Source organism: Cyprinodon tularosa, unplaced genomic scaffold (genome assembly GCF_016077235.1).
Source record: "Cyprinodon tularosa strain WSP-4 unplaced genomic scaffold, ASM1607723v1 ctg498, whole genome shotgun sequence".
NCBI lineage: Eukaryota > Metazoa > Chordata > Actinopteri > Cyprinodontiformes > Cyprinodontidae > Cyprinodon > Cyprinodon tularosa.
In genome coordinates, this window is record NW_024039227.1 from 404,321 (window position 1) to 425,909 (window position 21,589).

General features: G+C 37.2%; 1 protein-coding gene across 1 annotated transcript in view; it reads right to left on the bottom strand.

Moving 5' to 3' along the window:
- Positions 1 to 7,372: 7,372 nt before the first annotated feature.
- The window catches only part of LOC119794913, a 32,047-nt gene continuing 17,830 nt past the window's right edge, over positions 7,373 to 21,589 (bottom strand). The window contains exons 5-12 of the mRNA XM_038302677.1: positions 15,889 to 15,992; positions 14,476 to 14,662; positions 13,918 to 14,049; positions 13,701 to 13,844; positions 13,071 to 13,206; positions 7,870 to 8,020; positions 7,612 to 7,748; positions 7,373 to 7,488 (exon numbers count right to left, since the gene is read on the bottom strand). Of these exons, the coding sequence (XP_038158605.1) occupies positions 7,373 to 7,488; positions 7,612 to 7,748; positions 7,870 to 8,020; positions 13,071 to 13,206; positions 13,701 to 13,844; positions 13,918 to 14,049; positions 14,476 to 14,662; positions 15,889 to 15,992 (1,107 nt within the window). The remainder of the gene's footprint in view (positions 7,489 to 7,611; positions 7,749 to 7,869; positions 8,021 to 13,070; positions 13,207 to 13,700; positions 13,845 to 13,917; positions 14,050 to 14,475; positions 14,663 to 15,888; positions 15,993 to 21,589) is intronic.

Consider the following 21,589-nt stretch of genomic DNA (forward strand, 5'->3'; position numbering starts at 1 on the left):
TATATATATATATATACATATATATATACATATATATATATATATATTAGTGCTGTCAAAATTATCGCGTTATTATCGCGTTAACGCGAGGCCATTTTAACGGCGATAATTTTTTTAACGTGAGATTAACGCTATGTGGTTTTATGGTACAATTTTCCAAGTACATCCCGCTGCAGCCTGCGGAAAGGCGGGGCTATTTTCCCCCAGTGTATGCATTTCTCATAGGCTTCTAGAGCGGAGAGCTCCTCAAGGGAAAAAGACGCTCATACACTGGGTAGCGCTAGTGCCTTTTCTTTAAGCCCCACCACCAACAAACAAGTTGAGTGTCTGGTAACTAGTAGCGACCTGAAATACGCTGAGAAAACAGATTACTGAGGTGAAATGGAATCTGCTACGGCACTCTTGCTGTCTGTGTACGCCACAGGTCGGTATCGTGTGTGTGTGTGTGTGTGGGTGGGTGTGTCTGTGTGTGGGTGGGTGGGTGGGTGTGTGTGTGTTCTCATTTTTGTTAAGAGGCTGAAAAGTAACTTTCTAGAGCATAGACTACCTCCATCTAGTGATGTCGGTCTATTGATTTTGATGTATTGATTGAAAATTGTTCATTATTATCTTGGTTAATTAACATCTAATGTTAACTGTACTACATTTTATAGCAGTAGGGTAAAATGCTTGTCTTTGTTCAAAAGACTGTATTAACTGTAAAGACTGTCTTTTACATCAGCCTGTTTTCAGGGCCTTTTTTTTGGCTACATATTTGTTATTTTTGCTACATGCCTCCCCATCTTCTTGCCATATGTTTCTATGGCATAAATCAGTGTCTGTGACCTGTTTTCATTTTAAAAAAAGAACATTGGCACAAACCTAGCCTGTATGTATTTTTTGTATGTCATCGAGAGTATTTAAATGATTTTCAATCAGAAAAAAAATTTGCGATTAAAATGCGATTAATCGCGAGTTAACTCAGGCATTGATGCGATTAATCGCATCAATGCCTGATTTAAAAAAAATAAAAAAAAATTTTATCGATTGACAGCACTAATATATATATATATATATATATATATATATATATATATATATATATATATATATATATATATATATATATATATATATATATATATATATATACATATACATATATATAAAAATAAGATCATTGGCACTCCTCTAAAATGGGTTTAGACTGCTTTGATCCAGTTGAACTTTCAGAGTTAGCAAAACTATTGTCTCATCTAAGCCTTCAACTTGCATGTTAGATCCAGTTCCAACCAAGTTATTTAAGGAAGTATTCCCTTTAGTCTTGTCCTCCATTTTATATGTTATTAATCTATCCCTCTTACAGGGATATGTACCAAATGTTTTAAAGGTTGTTGTAATTAAACCTTTACTTAAGATTTCCACATAGATCAGTGCTAGGACCAATTCACTTTACTATATATATGCTCCAGATCAGCCGAATTATAATATTTTGATCAGGACCTGTCATTTCAATCCCATATCAAATAGGTTTTTTTTTTAGAATTTCTCTATTTCATCTGTGGAATATTGCAAAAATTAGAAATATCTTGTCCAGGGGTGATGAGAGAGAAACTAGTCCATACATTTGTTACTTCATAGTTGGACTATTGTAATTGTTTACTATCAAGAAGTCCACAAAATGCTGCAGCCAGAGTTCGAATGAAAATTAAAAAGAGAGGTCATATATCTCCTATCCTTTCCTTTATTAATTGGCTTCCTGTTAGATCAAGAATAGAATTTAAAAGCTCCTTCTGACATATAAAGCCTTAAATGGCCAAGCTCCATCTTATATCAGAGATCTGATTGTTCCTTATGTTCCTAACAGAGCACTTCGCTCTCAATCTGCAGGTTTACTAGTGGTTCCTAGAATTTCATAGCTCCTAGAACTTAACGATATGCTCTTGTTGTTTTTTCTCATAGTAGCTTCACCTCATCTGTTCCTGTTTGGCTGTGACTCCATCCTGGAGAGAAATATCAGCTGTGCTGCTGCCATCAACACCTTTGTTTATAGATGTTCGGGATCGACCTGTTTTTCAGTGTAGTTCTGTATCTCTGAATACGACTGGCTGGATGTGCTCTCTTCATCCTCTGACATGGGAGCTGGCTCGGAGCTCGTCTGCCTGACTGTGTGTTTGCTGGACGGTGCCGCCTCTTATAGTTGCCTTTTGTATATCGGATTCTTTCTCTACGTCTGCTTCTGTCTCCTTCAACCCCAGTCGGCCTCGGCAGATGGCCGCTCACACTGAGTCTGGTTCTGCTGGAGGTTTCTTCCTGTTAAAAGGGAGTTTTTCCTCTCCACTGTCTCTACAAACATGCTTATTGTGAGGGATTGCTGATGAGTCAATGAATCAATGCAATTAACTGGTTTTCCCTAGATAGAAAACTTCAAATCAAATTTACTTCATGATCTGGCGGACTGTGAAATGCCTTGAGATTATGTATAGTGAATTGGCGCTATATAAATAAACTGAATTGAATCTCTGGTAAGTATGATTTATTTTATTTTTATGCTTTATGCTTTGTTTTATCTTTTAATAACATGCATATTGAATCTGAAAGTCTACTTATGCTACTTAGCTGCATTTGTTACTTTTCATATATAAATACTACAGGAGGTTTCTTTCATTAAAATGAGAAAGGGGTGATATTAACCCCTTGACACCTATCGTTGTAAATATGCAACAAAGCCTTTGCATTAAAAAGATAACATGTACATTCTCTCATTGCCAGTTATTACAATCAGTGAATAGGAACCTTTGGCAAGCTCTTGTTTCTATTATAACTGGTCTCTAACAGTATATGTTAATAGTCATTAACTGTTAATAACTGCTATAGAGTCAATTACATAATGCAAGTGAAGGTCTTCTGTAGTTACAGGTACAGGTTCAGAAGGAGTGATTTCTTCAAAGTACTTTAAATGACTTAATGCAGTCAGCTGGGTTTACTTAAATAGAAAATCTTTAACCTGTCTTTATGATTTGATTTGAGTGCCTTGGGGTAATGTTTATGAATGGGTGCTTAATAAATAGACTGAGTTGAACTGAATAATCAAAATGCTATTGAAAATATCATAAGGGCAAATCCAAATGACTAGAATGGTTTTATTGCTGATAATAGCACCAATCTTAGCACAACAACAATCAAAAGAGTAATATAAACTTACTTCAAACTTTTTAGAATTTGTCACTGGTATTTCAAAAAATTTTTACAAGTTAAAAATATGACTGGAACCCTCCTCAAAGATCATATTGAATCTAGCTAGAAGAAACATGTTAACATACAGACATATTGCATGAATTTCCTATATAAGTATCAATATAATCATATATATCTACCTGTTGCAATGCTGGTTCCATGCAGAATGTTATTTGCCACATTTCCAAGAAGGATTGAATCCACTGTTATGTTGGATTTTATTAAGTTTTCTGCAACAGTAGCTGGGTGTTCGGTGGATCTGTTTGTAGAAAAACAGAACTCTTTAATAGAAAAAACATACATGACTATGTGTTCCTATGCTATTTTCACACAAGCAGAGTTCCCTTTCCTGGGATTTAAACTTACAGAACTATTAATCTTGTAGGTGGACTTGTAGAAACAATCACTAAAATTATTTAAATATGTATGAACCCTTAAAATTTTTTTATCTAAAATTAGCCCCAGTTTCTAAACTCTTGGAATTACAAGAAAAGTGGAAAAAGAAAAAAAAAAGCACTGTCTGTTTCAATAATATTTACAGAAGTAGCCAGAGATCAGAAAAAAAGCATGTAAATGTAAAAAAAAACAGTCAGTGCAGTACATGATTCGCACACCAACCATGCTTGGTCTGGTGTCTTCTACTTTTTGTCAAACAGATTTTCTTTTTCTTTGTCAGGTTTGTTTGCCCACTATGGGTTTTCTGACATCTTTAAAATGCCTAGACAATACTACCCCCACCGCTTCATATCTTTGTTTTCCACTGGGTCAGCCCGTTTAAAGGGATGTTGCTCAAGAACAGACGAATGAGTAAATAATGTGCGCAGGTGGTGCTCATGGGAGTTACAATCTCATAGTGCCACATTTTAATATGTTTATAATCTCAAAGGCCATTCAAGAAAACTATAAGAATTTAATACTTAATTTATCCCATTTTTGGTGGGTGTTAATGTAAAGCTTTGTGGGTCTCCCCATACATTACCTATACTTTTACAGCTAATGACATTAAATGTACACAGATTTTACCCAAAATCATTTCCATCGGTGAGGCACATAATGCGAAGTCTACATTTTGGAAATTTCTTCTTCACTGCTTCCAACTCCAGCCTTCCGTGTTCCAGAGCATCATACAACAAGGTACGCCCAGATGGTTTGAGATTGTGCACATGTTCCTTAACAAACATATAACTGATTAAATAAATGACTCTATAGCCTATGTTCTATTTAAAATAAACCATTGGAATGCCAGACCAAAATATGCTGAACAGACAATTTAGGAATCTTACCTTAAAATTTTCAAGTGTTTCTGTCAATGTGTGCACTGTTTTGACAGTTGAGGAAAATGTCACAAGGCCAATGATGTGATGGAAATCATAAGCCATGGTTCGTGATGCAAAATTGTCAAAAAGTTCAGCTACAGCATGAATCTTTTTAATGCCCACACTTCCATAGCACATTTCCTTCATTGAAGAGCTTGTGTCTAACAGTACCTGGTAAAATAAAAGTTACAAATGACATATTGTTGCAGATAAATTATTATTTCAGATAAACAGGGCTCAAGAAAAAGGGTGAAGAGAATTGCTTTTTTTCTCACTCCTCTTCACCTCAAAGTGCCAATAGGTTTTTGAAGGAAACCGAGAGCACTAGGAGTAATTCAGTGGTCTAAAGAGAAACACTCCTCTCCTATATATTTATATTATGACTTTTGTCAAATTTTGTTAACATCTGTGAACATTGTGGGTTTTCTTGTTGTATTAAAAGTGATAAATAGAATTTCTGTGAAATGAAGACATTGATTTTTAATCATGATTTAAGTGAAAACAACAATTGATGGTACTCTTCATTTCTTATTTTTTGGACAAAGCAATCATCCATAAACGGCTACTGATACCAAGCTTTGTGAAACTGGGCATCATATTTCTCTCTAGAATCCCTTGAAAGTCTCACAATGACATTTTACACTGCAGAATGCAAGACATCCTGTGCAAGATAAAGCAAAGCAGCCCTAAGCATAGCAGAACCTTCTTCATGTTTTAAAGTAGGGACAGTGTTCTCTCCTGGATATGCTTAATATGTCTAAAACTGGCATGACCTTTCCAAAAGGGTACATTTATGTCCCATCTGTCCATATTAAATTCTCCCATAACCTTTGTAAATTGTTGAGATGTAGTTTAAGAAATTCCAGTCAGATTTTTTTAATATTTGTTTTCAACAATGGTGTCCTCCTTGGTAGTCTTCAGTTGGGCTCAAACAATGACAGATTGTGATTTCTGACACTGATTACCTTTGAGCTTGAAGTACACCTTCAATCTCTTTAGAACTTTTCTTTAATTTACTTTTTAATCCCTTGAGACATCTGTTTTTGTTGCTTTCTCTGGTCCAGGTTGTGTGTGGTATAAACCATGTTACCGAACAGTACAGTGACTCCCTGTAGCCCTATATACTAAAGGACAACTGATTGATTAAAAGGTTGTAGACACATGTGTGTTAATTAATGGACCTACCTTGATTCAACATGTCCCTTTGCTCACATTGTTTTCAGTCTTTCTAAGAGTACCATCATTCTTGTCCATGCCTGTTTCATTGATTTATTAATTAATCATTCTGATCAAGCATAGTTGAAAATTCTTTTTCTGACTTTCATTTGGGTAAATTCACTTTCAACTTACCTTTTACCTTAAGCTTGTAACTTATTACATTTTAAGATATTTTTAAGCAATACTTCATATGTGTAGTGGCATAGCCCCAGGTCTTCAGAGCAGGCAGGTGTGGGCTGCTTACTCAACCAGGATATGGAATAGGAGCTCAGACTTACAGTAGCTGTAATGTTGCACACTTATTTGTTAATAATTCATTTTGAGATGTTTTTCAGCGAGAAAGTACAACTCAGTGCTTCATCTTTGTAATCAGTTCGCTAATAAATAGACAAATTTTAAAGCAGTGTTGAAACAGTTATTGTCAGGGTTTGGTTGTGGATTTTGAGGACCCAAATGCAGAGGCAGGGAGGCAGATATGAGTTTCTTGAAGACATAATTAATGATCACAAACAACTGAGGCAAGAATCCAAAAATCCAACTTAAAATGTAACACAAACCAGAACCATGGAAAGATCAGGGGAAAAGAGCATGTGGAGTCAGGGAAAGGCGAGGAGAGACGAGGTAAGACGAGGAACCAGCACTGAGGAACTGCACAAGGAGAGTATGTATGGGAGACTGAACAAAGGGAGGACTAACAAGATAAATGGAAAGGAGCTAGAGAAAAGGAGACCAACACAAAAGAGGGCACCAAATAAAATCCTAAGAACTCAAATATATCCAGAAAACATAACAAAATAGGAATTAAACCAATAAAACTTGAAAACATGGAACAAATCAAAACTGAATACTTAAAAGAAAACATAACAGAACCAAGACCATGACAGTTAGAGCCCCATGCAGGGTTCGTACACCTTTTCCAAAGTCAAAATCAAGCACTTTTGAAGCACTTTCAAGATGGTGGTGGTGGTGGTGATGGTGGTGATGGGGGGGGGGGGTTGTTCAAATTAAATTAAATTTGTTCAAAGTTACTGAACATAGACATCAGCTAGATAAAAATACCTGTATTGCCTCCTTTGTCACCAATTCTTCAATAAAAATGAAAAGGTTAGTTTTTATACAGACATTTTTATTAATGCCACATTTTTTTTTCATTATTTCACTGGTCTTTTTAATTACATTATTTTCAACCTAGAGGACAAATTAGATGTCTTGAACCCCTACCTGTGGGATTTAGATTCAGAATCTGACCCTCTCTATTATAATTGCTGACCAGCAAATGTGTAGAACAGTCATCATAGTCCTAGATGCTTGCATGATTACTGTAGTGATACACAAAACATGATTGACTCCTAACAGAGATTGAGATGGTGCAAGTTTTGAGTGTAAATGAAACTGCGGAACCTTTACTCACTGTTATTGCTGACTGTGGTATGCTCCATTAACTCAATAAAAATGTATCATTGCAAATTTGATACTAAAGCTTCTCTCCACTAATTCTTTATACTGTAGCTTTTATAGACCAGTGTAGTTGATAGTGTTTTTATTTTTCTTGTTGTAAGAATGGAATACAATGAGAATCTATACATTTTTTTTGGTACTTTTATCTAACAACTGTTTAATACTTACTCAGCTGCCAGCTGTTCCACATCCAGTTGTCTTGCTTTGCCAGCAATGACATCATATGCACAAATTATTTGTGGACTCATCTTATGTTTATGGAGATAAACACCAAGCATTCCTGTAAAGAGGAAAAAGGAGATTAGTAAATGTTATTTCAAAATTCTAAATTGGCACCTTCTAAAACAGGTATGTTTCTACACTGACTGCATAAATTATTTTTGCCTTACAATTTATGTAATACCTTTACTCAGGAAAACAAGACGTGGACCTTGAAGTCCTATATCTTTCAGACACAGTGGCGGGGTCACAGTGAGTTGTGGAAAAGCCTCCAGGTTCTCTGCCATGCTTCCAAAAGTTTTTCCAGTAATTATGTTAAAGCTAGAATACAAACCAAAATTATACAAAAAATGCTTTACTTTATAAATAAAGAAACTAGGGATGAATAAAATACAGTTACAGTTATAATAGCATAACTTTTTTATCCACCATCTGTACATACTTCTGTCCAGTCACACTGCCATGAGAAATCCAAAAATGGTAAGTTGTTACTGATGGATGAACACTGAGCAGGATTCTCTCAATGTCTGTTGCCCTCACCAGTGACGTTACGCGCAAATTGTCCTCAGTGCAGTTTGGAATCTTGTCTCCATCTGTAATGTATTTAACAAAAAGTATTGTATCAACATGTTTTAAGGGTGACAACCCTGTTTTTTCGGAACAGGTTTTTAACATAAATATTATTTATATACATATATTTCTTATAGAAATAAGCTTTTTTTTTTTTTTAACAACAAACCATTTAAAGGTACTCTCTGAAACTTTTCCTCCAAAATCCACGTAGAGTGCTGTAAAAAAAAAGGTTATAATAGTACAGTAATAAACAGTTTATAAATAATATTTATATATATTTTGCTGGGCCCAAAACACTTCTGGTTATGATGTCAGCTTTGAATTGATAGGATCCTGCACAAAATTGAAGAAATTGCTTTTTCTTTGCATTACATTTCCCTGATTAAACCTCTCTACAGCCCCAGTAAGACAAAGCTTTATTATATCATTTTATGGGAAAAGGAGGATTTCAAATTCTATACTCAATCTAACATGAAGCCAATGAGGAGAAGCAAAAATGGGAGATATATGATCACTCTGTTTAATTTGCATCAGAACTCTGGCTGCAGCATTCTGGATCAACTGAAGCCTTTTAACTACAGTTGGGGTAGATCCTGATAGTAAAGAATTACACTTACTCCATTACTTGTTACCCCACAGGTAACCCCAGAGCATGAGGAAGACTTATCTTTAAAATGAACAAACTGAAATCTGTCAAATAAGATTTAAACCAACTTAGTGCACTTACCATAGTTTCTACAAAACATTTGTCTTTCTATAAGAATATTATCGCCTACTTTATCAAATAAATCACTGAGATCTACCAGGACAAGTGTAGATACAATTTCATTACACGATGCCATGACACTATCATTAGTGTCTCTCACCAAAGTTGTTTCAGTGGTACAATAAGCTCTAAAACCTCATTGAAAACATTGAAAAAGTTCATTATTGTGTCAGTGGGCAAGCAATTTTTTTCTCAAGAATTTAGGATAAAAAAGGAAGATTGTATATAGGTCTATAATTGACCAGAGTCAGCTGCTTTGGTGTTAATGAAATGAACAACATGTGCACTAGAGGGGCAACAACAACATCCATCAAAACAGGAATGGTTTTACAGGTGGAGGCCACTGACATTTTTTCTCCTCCTCATCTTTTCTGACTCTTTTTCACCAGTTTTGCATTTGGCTAGCGTCACTGTCACTACTGTTAGCATTAGGGGCTACCTGGACCCTACTGAGGTTGCAGAGGCAGTCCAACTCCTCCAGGATGGCACATCAATACGTGCCATCGCCAGAAGGTTTGCTGTGTCTCCCAGCATAATCTCTAGAGCATGGAGGAGATTCCAGGAGACAGGCAGTTACTCCAGGAGAGCTGGACAGGGCTGTAGAAAGTCTACAACCCATCAGCAGGACCAGTATCTGCTCCTTTGCACAAGGAGGATCAGGAGGATCACTGCCAGAGCCCTATTAAATGACCTCCAGCAGGCCACTGGTGTGAACGTCTCTGATAAAACAATCAGAAACAGACTTCACGAGGGTGGCCTGAGGGCCTGATGTCCTCCAGTGGGCCTTGTGCTCACTGCCTGGCAACGTGGAGCTCGATTGGCATTTGCCATAGAACACCGGAATCGGCAAGTCAACCACTGGCGCCCTGTTCTTTTCACAGATGGGTTTTATACAGTAGCCTAACAAAGCCTTGTTTTTGTTTTGAAAACATGCAAATTGGAACAGACGAAGGGGTCCATCCATTTGGAACAAACTCAACACTATTCCTGAAATTCTGAATTGAAAAAGCTTCCTGGATGGGAAGCAAAATGTCTTCAAACTTGGAAACAAAGTCCAGTGGATTGTTTTTAATTTTCTTTTTTGGAATGACTATGACCTGGATGATTGAGAACCTTCACCAGCATATTGCACTCCATTTGGGAAACACACCCTTTTTTCCATCTATATCACAGTTACATGGGAGTATTAGCTGGAGGCAAAACAAACTGACAAGTAGAGGCAATCACTACAAACCAGTTCAGGTTCGACTACACAAGGAACTTAAATTAGCTTGTTGTTGTTGGCTCAGACAATTCGAAGTTTTATCTCATAACTAAACTATGCTAGCTCTGGTTAAAATCAGAGCCGCTGATGATTCAGGTTGAAAGCAATATAAGGGCAATGGATAGAAATGATACAACATGCTATTGTATGCAGCGCTCACTTCTTTCCCCCTAGGTTAAGGGTAAATAAAATATTGTCTTTTGCAGGCATGGATTATGATGTACTCACCCACCTATGTAAGTGAAGTTTGCCGTCAAGATTAAGCTGTTTCTCTGTTTACAATTAGATAAGCCCGGTGAAGGACTTTTTGGACTTGATTGACTCGTTTCCATTTAACACAATCTGTGGTTGGGCCAACACACTTAAAGGGACATACTCTGGACTTGGTGTTATCACATGGACTTTGTTTGGATACCATTGAAATCCTTCAGACATGTATTTCTGATCATTTGCCTTTTTTATTTTCTATTAATATTTTATCTTCTGTGGATACAAACAATACTAAACCCCTACTTTCTCGTACTATAAACTCTGACACTGCTCTTTAACTAAATACAGTCCTTGCTAATACTACATTCCCTACTGATAGCAGTCTTGATATTGAAACTCTTATTCTACATTTTAATAATGCTTGTTCAAATGCTCTAAACACGGTAGCTCCCTTGAAAATTAGAAAAGCTAAAAAAAAGAAACTTTTAGAGCCATGGCTTAATGAAACCACTCGTGCACTCAGAGGAGGTGGAAAAAAGCTAAATTGCAGGTTTCGTTTGAAATTTTAAAAGACAGTTTATTTAATTATCAGAACAATGTCAAATTAGAAAAATCTAAATATTTCATTAATCTTGTAGTTTCCAATAAGCATAGGCCTCAAGTCCTTTTTAGTGTTCTGGATAGGATTGTAAATCTCTTGATTACATCTGGCCCTGTAGCCTCTGTTGAACTTTGTGAGGCTTTCTCTGAGTTTTTTACAGAAAAAAATGTAGCTCTTAGAGGGTTGAATACTTTAGTAGATTTAGATTCCCAAGAAATGCCACAATGCACAGCTGTTCTGGACCATTTTCAGCCAGTTTCTTTAGATGAAATGACTTCAGTTATTAAACATCTGCGGCCGTCAAATTATTCTTTGGATTGTCTTCCTTCTCGTCTGATAAAAGACATTTTTCTCACTTTCAGCCTTTTTATCTTAATGGTGATAAATGCCTCATTGCAGTCTGGCTGTGTCCCATCAATACTTAAACATGCTGTGATCAAACCCCTTCTTAAAAAATCCAATCTAGACTCAAGTGTACTTGCAAATTTTAGGCCCATTTCTAAGCTTCCTTTTTTATCCAAGGTTCTTGAAAAATTAGTTTTTAATCAGCTTGAAATTTTTTTTAAAAGATAACAATATAACTGAGAAATTTCAGTCTGGGTTTAAAGCTGCTCACAGTACTGAAACAGCTTTGTGTTGGCCTAAGAGGCACAGTATTTGAGTGGTTTAAATCTTACTTAGAAAACAGAACTTTATCAGTTCATCTTGACCACTGCTGTTCTGGGATCAAACCTTTGAGGTACGGTGTCCCCCAAGGCTCAATTTTAGGTCCCATTTTGTTTATTTTGTATTTATTGCCTCTTGGTCAGATCTTCCATAAGTTTAGTGTTTCTTTTCATTGTTTTGCAGATGATGTCCAGATTTCTATGCCCCTTAAACTACAGAATGGTAAAACTGAATCTCTTCAGCTATTGATGGATTGTTTAGCTGAAGTCATAATTTGGATGGAACAAAATTTCTTCACCTCAATCACATTAAAACCCAAGTTTTATTATTTGGTCAAAGTCCTCAGACTACAAATCCAGATCTGATTCTTGGTTCTTTAGCTCAGTTTTGTCAGACCTCTGCTAGGAATCTTGGTTTCATTTTTGATAGCTGTTTAAAGCTAGATAAACAAGTTAGCTCTGTTGTTAGATCAAGTTTTTATCACCTGCAGATTTTAGCAAAAATTAAATCTTATTTTTGTTTTAAGGACTTTGAAGGACTTATCCATGCTTTCATCACATCTCGGTTGGATTATTGCAATTCATTATATAGAGGCATGGATAAATCACAGATGCAGCGACTTCAAATGATCCAGAACGCAGCGGCACGGCTTCTTACAGGAACCAGGAAGCGTGACCATACTGTATAAGGCCCATACTGGCCTCTGTACATTGGCTGCCCGTCTTTTATCGGATAGATTTTAAGATTCTTTTATTAACTTATAAGGTTCTAAATGGATTAGCTCCTCCCTATCTTCGGAACCTTTTCAAATTTCACTCTGTATCCAGAAGCTTACGATCAAATAATCAGCTATTACTGACAGTCCCTCGGACGCGACTTAAGAGGAAAAGAGATCGGGCTTTTTCTGTTGTTGCTCCAATTCTATGGAACAATTTACCTTTTCAAATTACATCTGCCCACAGCCTGGATCATTTTAAATTGCTTCTTAAAACTCATTTTTATTCTTTGGCATTTACTTGAAGTGTTTGGATAATCTGTTTTTATTAATTAGTACTATTGTTTGTCCTGTACAGCACTTTGGTGCAGTTTTATACCTGTTTTTAAAGTGCTATATAAATAAATTTGACATTGACATTGACATAAGCCTGCTACATGGACAATTTCTGGCCTTGGTGCAGCAAGGACGAAATTAAGATCACCCTGTTTTCATTTAACTGGGTGTGGATGTCACCCCACTCAGCCAGAGGTAATTCATTCAGAAGAGCTCATCCAGTAACTTTCATTTAAAGTTAATTTCTTTAAAACTATCCTGGCCTTAGAAATAAAAATTAAATACATTAGGCTACGTACTGTATGTACATATGCTATACGTAGGTAGCCTACAATTAGGCAGCATATTCAAATAAAATCTGATTCCCTATAACTTTATTTCGTTTTTAAAGAAGCTAGCAAAACTTGCTAGATACCACTCTTAAAGTAACTTGGCACCTGCCTCTAGCTAAGGTCCACCCACAGAAATACGTCACAATTTTTACTAACAGTAAGAGGGTCTTTATGGCTGACCTTTTATCATTCGCAAAACAGTAGCTCTTTCCATAACATTTGGTACCCCAGGGACCTTGACTGGTTCACAGAAACGGCTGCCATCCTCGCTCTTTAAAAGATATGGAGCAAAGTTCTCATGCTCTGTTGGGTGGTCCTGTGAAAAAAACAATAAAAGACATACATTTTTCTACATTTAACAACACACTGACATATATTTTTATCACTTTATTTACAGTGTACATAGTATTTTACTCTTGACAAGTTTGCAATTTAATACTTCGATCTTGCGAGTGGAGAAAATGGTTGGTTCTAATATGACATCAGCCATTGTTGGTTTTATACAAGCAAAACAAATTGCAACAGCGATGCTGGATTCTAAATTGTGTGATAAATCTTACTGAAAGTGGAATGTATTTAGAAGAACCAATACTAATATGTTTTATTATTTTTTTTGTCTACCGATCCTCACAACTTTCAACCTTTTTATAATACAAATGAAAATACTCAGAACAGAATATATCAATGTTAATATTGAAATTTAATAAATATTATACTTTTCAGTATCAGCGGCATTGTATTCTGAAATGATTAAATAACAAAACTTTGATTTGATAAAAAAAAAAAAATCATGTGAATAATTTCAGCTACCTTTGCTTCAGACATGAGATATGCCCAGCAGTATGTTGAATGCTCAAAGACATCTTGGTCATCGATGGTCTTTCCACATTGTTTTTCTCCAATACCTGGCAAAAGCTCTCTGAACAGGATGTACAATCCCTCAACTGTAGCAATCTACATCATATATACAAAATGTCAACAACAAACATTTGATATCAAAAGTAAGCAAAGTGAATAAATTGTTTACCTTTTGTGTCCTGGATATAGATTCATTCTTTTGGAGTAACTGATACAAACTCTGGGCCAGAGGGTTGCATCCAGTTAGTTTGCGTATGTAACTAACTAGTTTCGTCTGTGCATCCCCAGAAAAGTTACATTTCTAAACATGGAAAACAAATCCAACATAAATTCTGTTTAAAAGATAATTCAAAAACCTCTGCTATAATTATGACCAACTGTGTATACATAAAAGGGAGGAGAGACCCCTGGCTTTCATATAAAATGGCAATTAAAAAATGTCATGTATTGCATTTAAATGAAAGAGTTGAAATTATTGCCTTCATTTAAATCTACAACTCCATGTTTTTTATTATGTTGGCCAGGATAAAATATTCCAAAGAAAGATCTCACATTTATTTTTATACATTAGGGCAGGGGGTAGAACTTTTTCCTTTTGGCAAGAGGTTTTGGGTATGATTACATCTTTCATACAGTATAAATACAGTATAAATAAGGTATTTTTTACTATCAATGGTTGTAGCCATAACATTATTATCACTATGACATCCAATTAGGTATTGCTTACAATTATATAGATAGATGAAAGCATATAACTCATTCCTGTGGAAGTTTGCTGGACAGAAGGCTCAACATCATCAATGAAGAATTCACTGGCTTGAGCTTCAGTGCAGAATGAGGACAGTGAGAAGTATATTGTTGACTCCTCTGTAATTCCACAACTTTCCAAAGTGTCACCAGAGCCTCCTTCACCTCTAACATAAAAAAAACATGAAAACAGTGGTAGTACTCGTCAGACAGAATTGATTTCAAAGTTGAAATTTAATATAGAAATTCAGAAATCAGATTTATATATTTTTTTTTAAACAAAGCGGAGTGTGTATGATGTCATCCGGGCGCGCCGGACTGGAGTTGTGGTAGGCAGCCCGGGCCTCAGGCGGCTACGCTAAATGAATGATGAATGAATAGTAGATGGCTGAACAGTTTCCATTAATTTTTGTTTAAACTTTGTTTCACAAGTCAGTTTGGCCAAGATTCCATTCTGTGTCTTTTTTTTTTTTTTTCATATTGCCGTGCAGAAAAATTGCAGCTGCTGGAAGATGTCTGAATAATGTTCTGTATACCTTTATGGTGTGGTACCTTTTATGGTAACTGTACTTTTTCAATAAATGAACCTAGTATTTTCTAGGTTCAAAGAGACACAAAATCTCGTTTTTTTTTTCATTTCACTTGAAGTCTGTTTTGATCAAATAGAAATAGAGGCCTGCCTCTAATTCTGGCCTCCTTCCAATAATAATCTGGACCAAGACGTACCTGAGTGAAATAAAGGCCCTGCCCTATATTAGAGGATTTATGGTACTTCATTTAAAAAAAATATTGTGTGAATTTATTTTTACATTTAAGATTTAAGATTTTATATAAAATGTTCATTATGATAAAGAACTAGAATAAAAACAAACATTAAATTTCATAACACATTTAATTACACAGTGTGCTAAACATATTTAAGTAAGGTTAAGTAATTAATAGGTTTTTATTACATACATTTAATTAATCAAATGCTCTTTTTTAGGACCAGGGCCGTTTCAGATGATGAACACAGATAATAAAATTATGAGATCTCATATACGTCATAAAATTTACCTAAATAAAAGCTAAAGTCACTTAAGAAAATGTAAAAATGCATATGGGTCCACAAGTAAGACATTTTTAGTGATTGTAAATTCCGAAAGATATTCACATGTTACATTTTATAGCTGCACTGTAGAACAGCAGATGGTCAGTAGATTTACTTTTGCTCCTTTATCACTTTATGCCCGGTGGATAATCTTCTGAGAACAATTAATTTTAATCACAGATAATAGCAGATAGGAAGAAAAATAGTCAAATAAAACAAAGGGCAGTCAGAAAAGTAGCGAGTCAAATGAAAGAAGACAACCTGCTCAGCGTTAAGAAAAAACAACAAAGAATTAAAGCTTACTTGTAATGTAGGATGTGTGCTGGAATTCCACAGACATTTGCAAGCTTGCTCTTCAAAACAGCAATGGTGTCTTCTTTCAAGTTCACTGTGAACTCATAATCTCCCTGAAAATGTTTTCAGATAATAAACATGATTAAAAGTTATGAGATCTTTTATATATCATAACATTGAACATGTGAAAGCAGAGAATCATAGACATGCCATAAGAGCTGATAAAAATTGAGAGGGTACTTTGAGTGTACAAGTTTTTTATGTTACATAAACTGTTCTACATAAAGTACTTCTTAAACTTAATTTTTGGGTGGGGTGTGAGGGTCAGCTCTAAAAAGGAAGGTCTTCTTGCTGCTAGGCAGCTGTTAGGTAAGAACTTAATGGAAGCCAATTGGAGTTTAATAGTAAGGCACCTTGGGGTGTTCCACAAAATGTTTTGAACAAAATGATCACCTTAATAGTGAGTTGCTGCAGCATCTCATAAAAAAACAACAACAACTATTTCATTAGGGAGTTCAAAAATATTGTTAAAACAATATATATATTTCTAATGTCTGGAACAACCAGGAATGAACATTTACCTTAGATTAACTTATTTCACACAATCAAAGCTAATGTCATATTATCCCTACAATTAAACTATTTTGAGTCTGAGATGTTTTAATTCCTGACAGTAAAAAAGCAATGAACAATAGGAAGTTCTGAGTTGAAGTTGACCATCCTACTTATTTTTTGTCCTAATAAATTAACAAATCTTACCTGACGCCAAATGATAAACTAATAAACAAATACATAATGATGCTTGTACTCCAACGTGAGCTCGACCTACTTGGGATACTTACAGTCTATCCAGCTTAACCCATCCAAAATGGGTTAATTACAATCACGATGAGCAGTACCACAACGCTAATTATCAACTTACCAACTTAACCCAGCTTTCACTGGAACACTACCCAGGACATGCTGGAGAGACTATGTCACTCGGTTAGCCTGGGAGTGCCATGGGTTTCTAAACGTACACCCTAACCCCTAAATGCCTTAATCACTATATACAGCAGGGACTATACAGTGGACTTTATAGTGAACTCAGTAAACTGACCATTTGGACAGATGATCACTACTTTTCACTCCCCATTGGTCACCTAACACCGCCTCTCTGCATCAGCCATTCACACTACGACCGACCAACCGACTCCGACCACCCACTCCCCCATATCCAAGGTCAAGTCACAGGGGTAGCAGCTTTAGTAGGGAGGCCCAGATGTCCATCGCTCCTGCCACTTTGGCCAGCTCCTCTGGGGCAATCCCGAGGCGTTCCCAGGCCAGCTGAGAAACATAATCCTTCCAGCGTGTCCTGGGTCTCCCCTTTCCTTTTTTAACACATGAATTGATAGAGAAAGGTATTTTCCTCGTGTTTGTTAATTATTAAATCTGATTAATTTATAAACAAAGTTATTCACAATTATAGATGATGAGGACATCTTGGATTTTTAACAGCAGTTTTAAGACACACAGGCATAAAAGGTAAGCAGTTAATAACACCTGGAAATTGAGCAAATAGTCATTCCATCATTTAACTAAAATCTATTACTTGGTTATTACATTAATCAACTTCAACTTGTTGTCCCAGTTACTTACTGCTAAAATGAACTCTTCTTTTGGGGTGTCCAAGAACTGTATAATTTTGAAGGATACTAAAAATTGGTCAGACAGGACAGGGTTGTAAGAGAATATTGGTATTCCTCCACAGTCATATGTCAGCACAAACTCTAAAATATAAAGAAGAGAATGTATTGGACTATTCACATTTCGAACAAAGCCCTACGAGTCTATGGCTATATGTTCACACTGTAGGTCTTAATGCTCAATTACAAATTATTTTGTGAAATCCGATAGTTTTGCATGGTTTTTCACATTTCCAAATATGTGTGACTTGTACATGTATAAGTGAAGTTCATAAACACAACTTAAGTGTCCAGAATGCACAGTAGAAGAAGCAATGATGTGACAAGTGAGCCTGTTCTGTGTTTACGGAGGTAAACATGGATGGTAGTGCTAGAGTGCATCTTGCAATCTCTCATTTTTTTCTCAACCTCAGCCAACCTCAAGATCCGCATTATTGTCTGCCATGGTTTTTCTTCCGGCTTTTGAATAGCAAAACGCACAATAGTGACTTTTGTTGAGAATGAATAATGTGCAGGTTGGTTGAATGTGACCTGGCCGCTCAGACGCAGTTTGCATTTTGAAAGATCAGATATGTATCAGATTCAGGACCACATAGCCAAGTGGCCTGGAAAAATCAGATTTGTGTTGTTAAGACAGTCAATAAAAGATCAGATACAGGTCGCAAAGGTGCACTAAAATCAGATTTAAGTCACTTCAGGCTGCTGTGTGAACGTAGCCTAAGATACCGTTAAATGCTGTATTCAAGCTATCACCTTCAATGTCGGCATGAATGTTAAAATCCCCCACTATAATGACTTGTGTTGGGTGCTGGAGTCTCCTTTTCCCTCTAGGTGGAGCCATTAGGCTGCGGTCGGACTGGAGGGCAGTTTCTGTGCACCTGCATGCAATGAGCCTCGTCTTCTCCAGTATAAGAGGAGCGGTTGGCCAGATCTCCAGCACTTGAGTATTAATCACTACTGGTACTCAAATCCCCCCTCTGAGCTAAAGGGTCTCTTTAGATTCTTTAAACCTGAACCTGTTTCTTGTGCTTTTGCAGGTTACCTCTCCTGCTTCTGAGAAAAGCTTCCTCCTAGGAACTCACTTCCTGAACCAAATCGGAGCGCAACCTCTGCCAAAGAAACTCCTGGACAAACCTCCCTATCCGGCAAAGTACCTCTTCTCTCTCTCTCTGCAAACTGTCTGGAAAGATCTCAGGGAAGACGCCCAGCCTCCCAACCTCAGTTCCCCCCGGCGGTAACAACCCAGCTATCCTGTAAGCACATGTCTGAATTCGGTTCCCAGCCTGAGTCTCATCTTTCCACTAACCTCTCCCCTTCTCACCCTTCAGTTTGTGGATGTTCCAGTTCCTCCTCCTCCTTTACAATATTCATTCCATCTCTGTTTTTGCTATCAGTTTTAAAAGAAAGGAAAATAAACCTTTTTGATCTACAACTCATCCATCTCCTTGTATGTTCTCTGCATATGGGTCAAACGCCATGCCCCAAACAGGACAACTTGAGAAAATTTAATTCTAAATCAGATAGGAACTCTGAAAACTTATCCTGAAAACTGATGAAAAATTAAGAGTAAGGACCTGGTGGATGATACAAAGTTACCAAGAGAACATTTTGTGTTGCTTTGCTATTTGGATGGGGGAAATTAAGGCTTAAATGATCAAAATAACTGTATTAACTGGCCTTGGAATATACAGTAAGTCAGATTGTTAGCCCAGAATTCCTGGGCATGTGAAAATGTCACACAACTCAAACTCACTCACATAACCGTAACTGGGTGTCATATCATTATCCAGCTTGAATAACAGTCTTACTGTATTTAACCTTATTCTTAGTCAGCAGTTTGGGGTAGGATTTGATGTTGCCTGTTCTGGCCCTCAAGAAACATTTGACTATGGTCCCTGGTGTCTCTAATGCCACGTTTCTGACTATGGAGCTGCCAATTACCAGAGTTGGCTTCATAGTGAATTAGTTAGAAACGTGAACAGGTCGATGGTGACCAGTTGGCAAAGATCTAGGACAACTCTCTACATACCGTCATCCAACTACCTTAGTTTCCTGGATGTTCAGGAACTATTGGAGGACCACTACTGTTCCCTCGTCTCTGTGGTTCCAAGCTGTCAGCTACTGGACCAGGTCCCAAAACAGAGACTCTGACAACATTGCCTCTAAAGCTACAAAAATTATACACTTATTACATGTATCATTATACACTCACCGGCCACTTTATTAGGTACACCTGTCAAACTGCTCGTTAACACTTAATTTCTAAGCAGCCAATCACATGGCGGCAACTCAGTGCATTTAGGCATGTAGACATGGTCAAGACAATCTCCTGCGGTTCAAACCGAGCATCAGTATGGGGAAGAAAGGTGATTTGAGTGACTTTGAACGTGGCATGATTGTTGGTGCCAGAAGGGCTGGTCTGAGTATTTCAGAAACTGCTGATCTACTGGGATTTTCACACACAACCATCTCTAGGGTTTACAGAGAATGGTCCGAAAAAGAAAAAACATCCAGTGGGCGGCAGTTCTGTGGGCGGAAATGCCTTGTTGAAGCCAGAGGTCAGAAGAGAATGGCCAGACTGGTTCAAGCTGATAGAAGGGCAACAGTGACTCAAATAACCACCCGTTACAACCAAGGTGGGCAGAAGAGCATCTCTGAACACACAGTATGTCGAACCTTGAGGCAGATGAGCTACAGCAGCAGAAGACCACACCGGGTGCCACTCCTTTCAGCTAAGAACAGGAAACTGAAGCTACAATTTGCACAAGCTGATCGAAATTGGACAATAGAAGATTGGAAAAACGTTATCTGGTCTGATGAGTCTCGATTTCTGCTGCGACATTCGGATGGTAGGGTCAGAATTTGTGTTCTACAACATGAAAGCATGGATCCATCCTGCCTTGTATTAACGGTTCAGGCTGATGGTGGTGGTGTCATGGTGTGGGGAATATTTTCTTGGCACTCTTTGGGCCCCTTGGTACCAATTGAGCATCGTTGCAACGCCACAGCCTACCTGAGTATTGTTGCTGACCATGTCCATCCCTTTATGACCACAATGTACCCAACTTCTGATGGCTACTTTCAGCAGGATAATGCGCCATGTCATAAAGCTGGAATCATCTCAGACTGGTTTCTTGAACATGACAATGAGTTCACTTTACTCAAATGGCCTCCACAGTCACCAGATCTCAATCCAATAGAGCATCTTTGGGATGTGGTGGAACGGGAGATTTGCATCATGGATGTGCAGCCGACAAATCTGCGGCAACTGTGTGATGCCATCATGTCAATATGGACCAAACTCCCTGAGGAATGCTTCCAGCACCTTGTTGAATCTATGCCACGAAGAATTGAGGCAGTTCTGAAGGCAAACGGGGGTCCAACCCGTTACTAGCATGGGGTACCTAATAAAGTGGCCGGTGAGTGTAGCTAAAGGAGGCAGAGGAATATCTGAACATCTGGCTCAGAGGGCAGAAGAAAGAGGAGGAGATTTAGAGAGTCCGAAAAGGGTCTGGAGAGACAGAGAGGGAAGCCCCTACGATGATGAACTAATTATTACAGGTGCTGGTCATAAAATTAGAATATCATGAAAAAGTAGATTGATTTCAGTAATTCCATTTAAAAAGTGAAACTTGTATATTATATTCATACATTACATACAAACTCATATATTTCAGATGTTTATTTTGTTTAATTTTGATGATTACAAATGACAACAAATGAAAATCTCAAATTCATCATATCAGAAAATTAGAATATTGTGAAAAGGTTCAAAATTGATGGCCCCTGGTGCCACACTCTAATCAGCTAATTAACTCAAACCACCTGCAAAAGCCTTTAAATGGTCTTTCAGTCTAGTTCTATAGGCTACACAATCATGGGGAAGACTGCTGACTTGACAGTTGTCCAAAAGACGACCATCGACACCTTGCACAAGGAGGGCAAGACACAAAAGGTCATCGCTGGCTGAGGCTGGCTGTTCACAGAGCTCAGTGTCCAAGCACATTAATAGAGAGGCGAAGGGA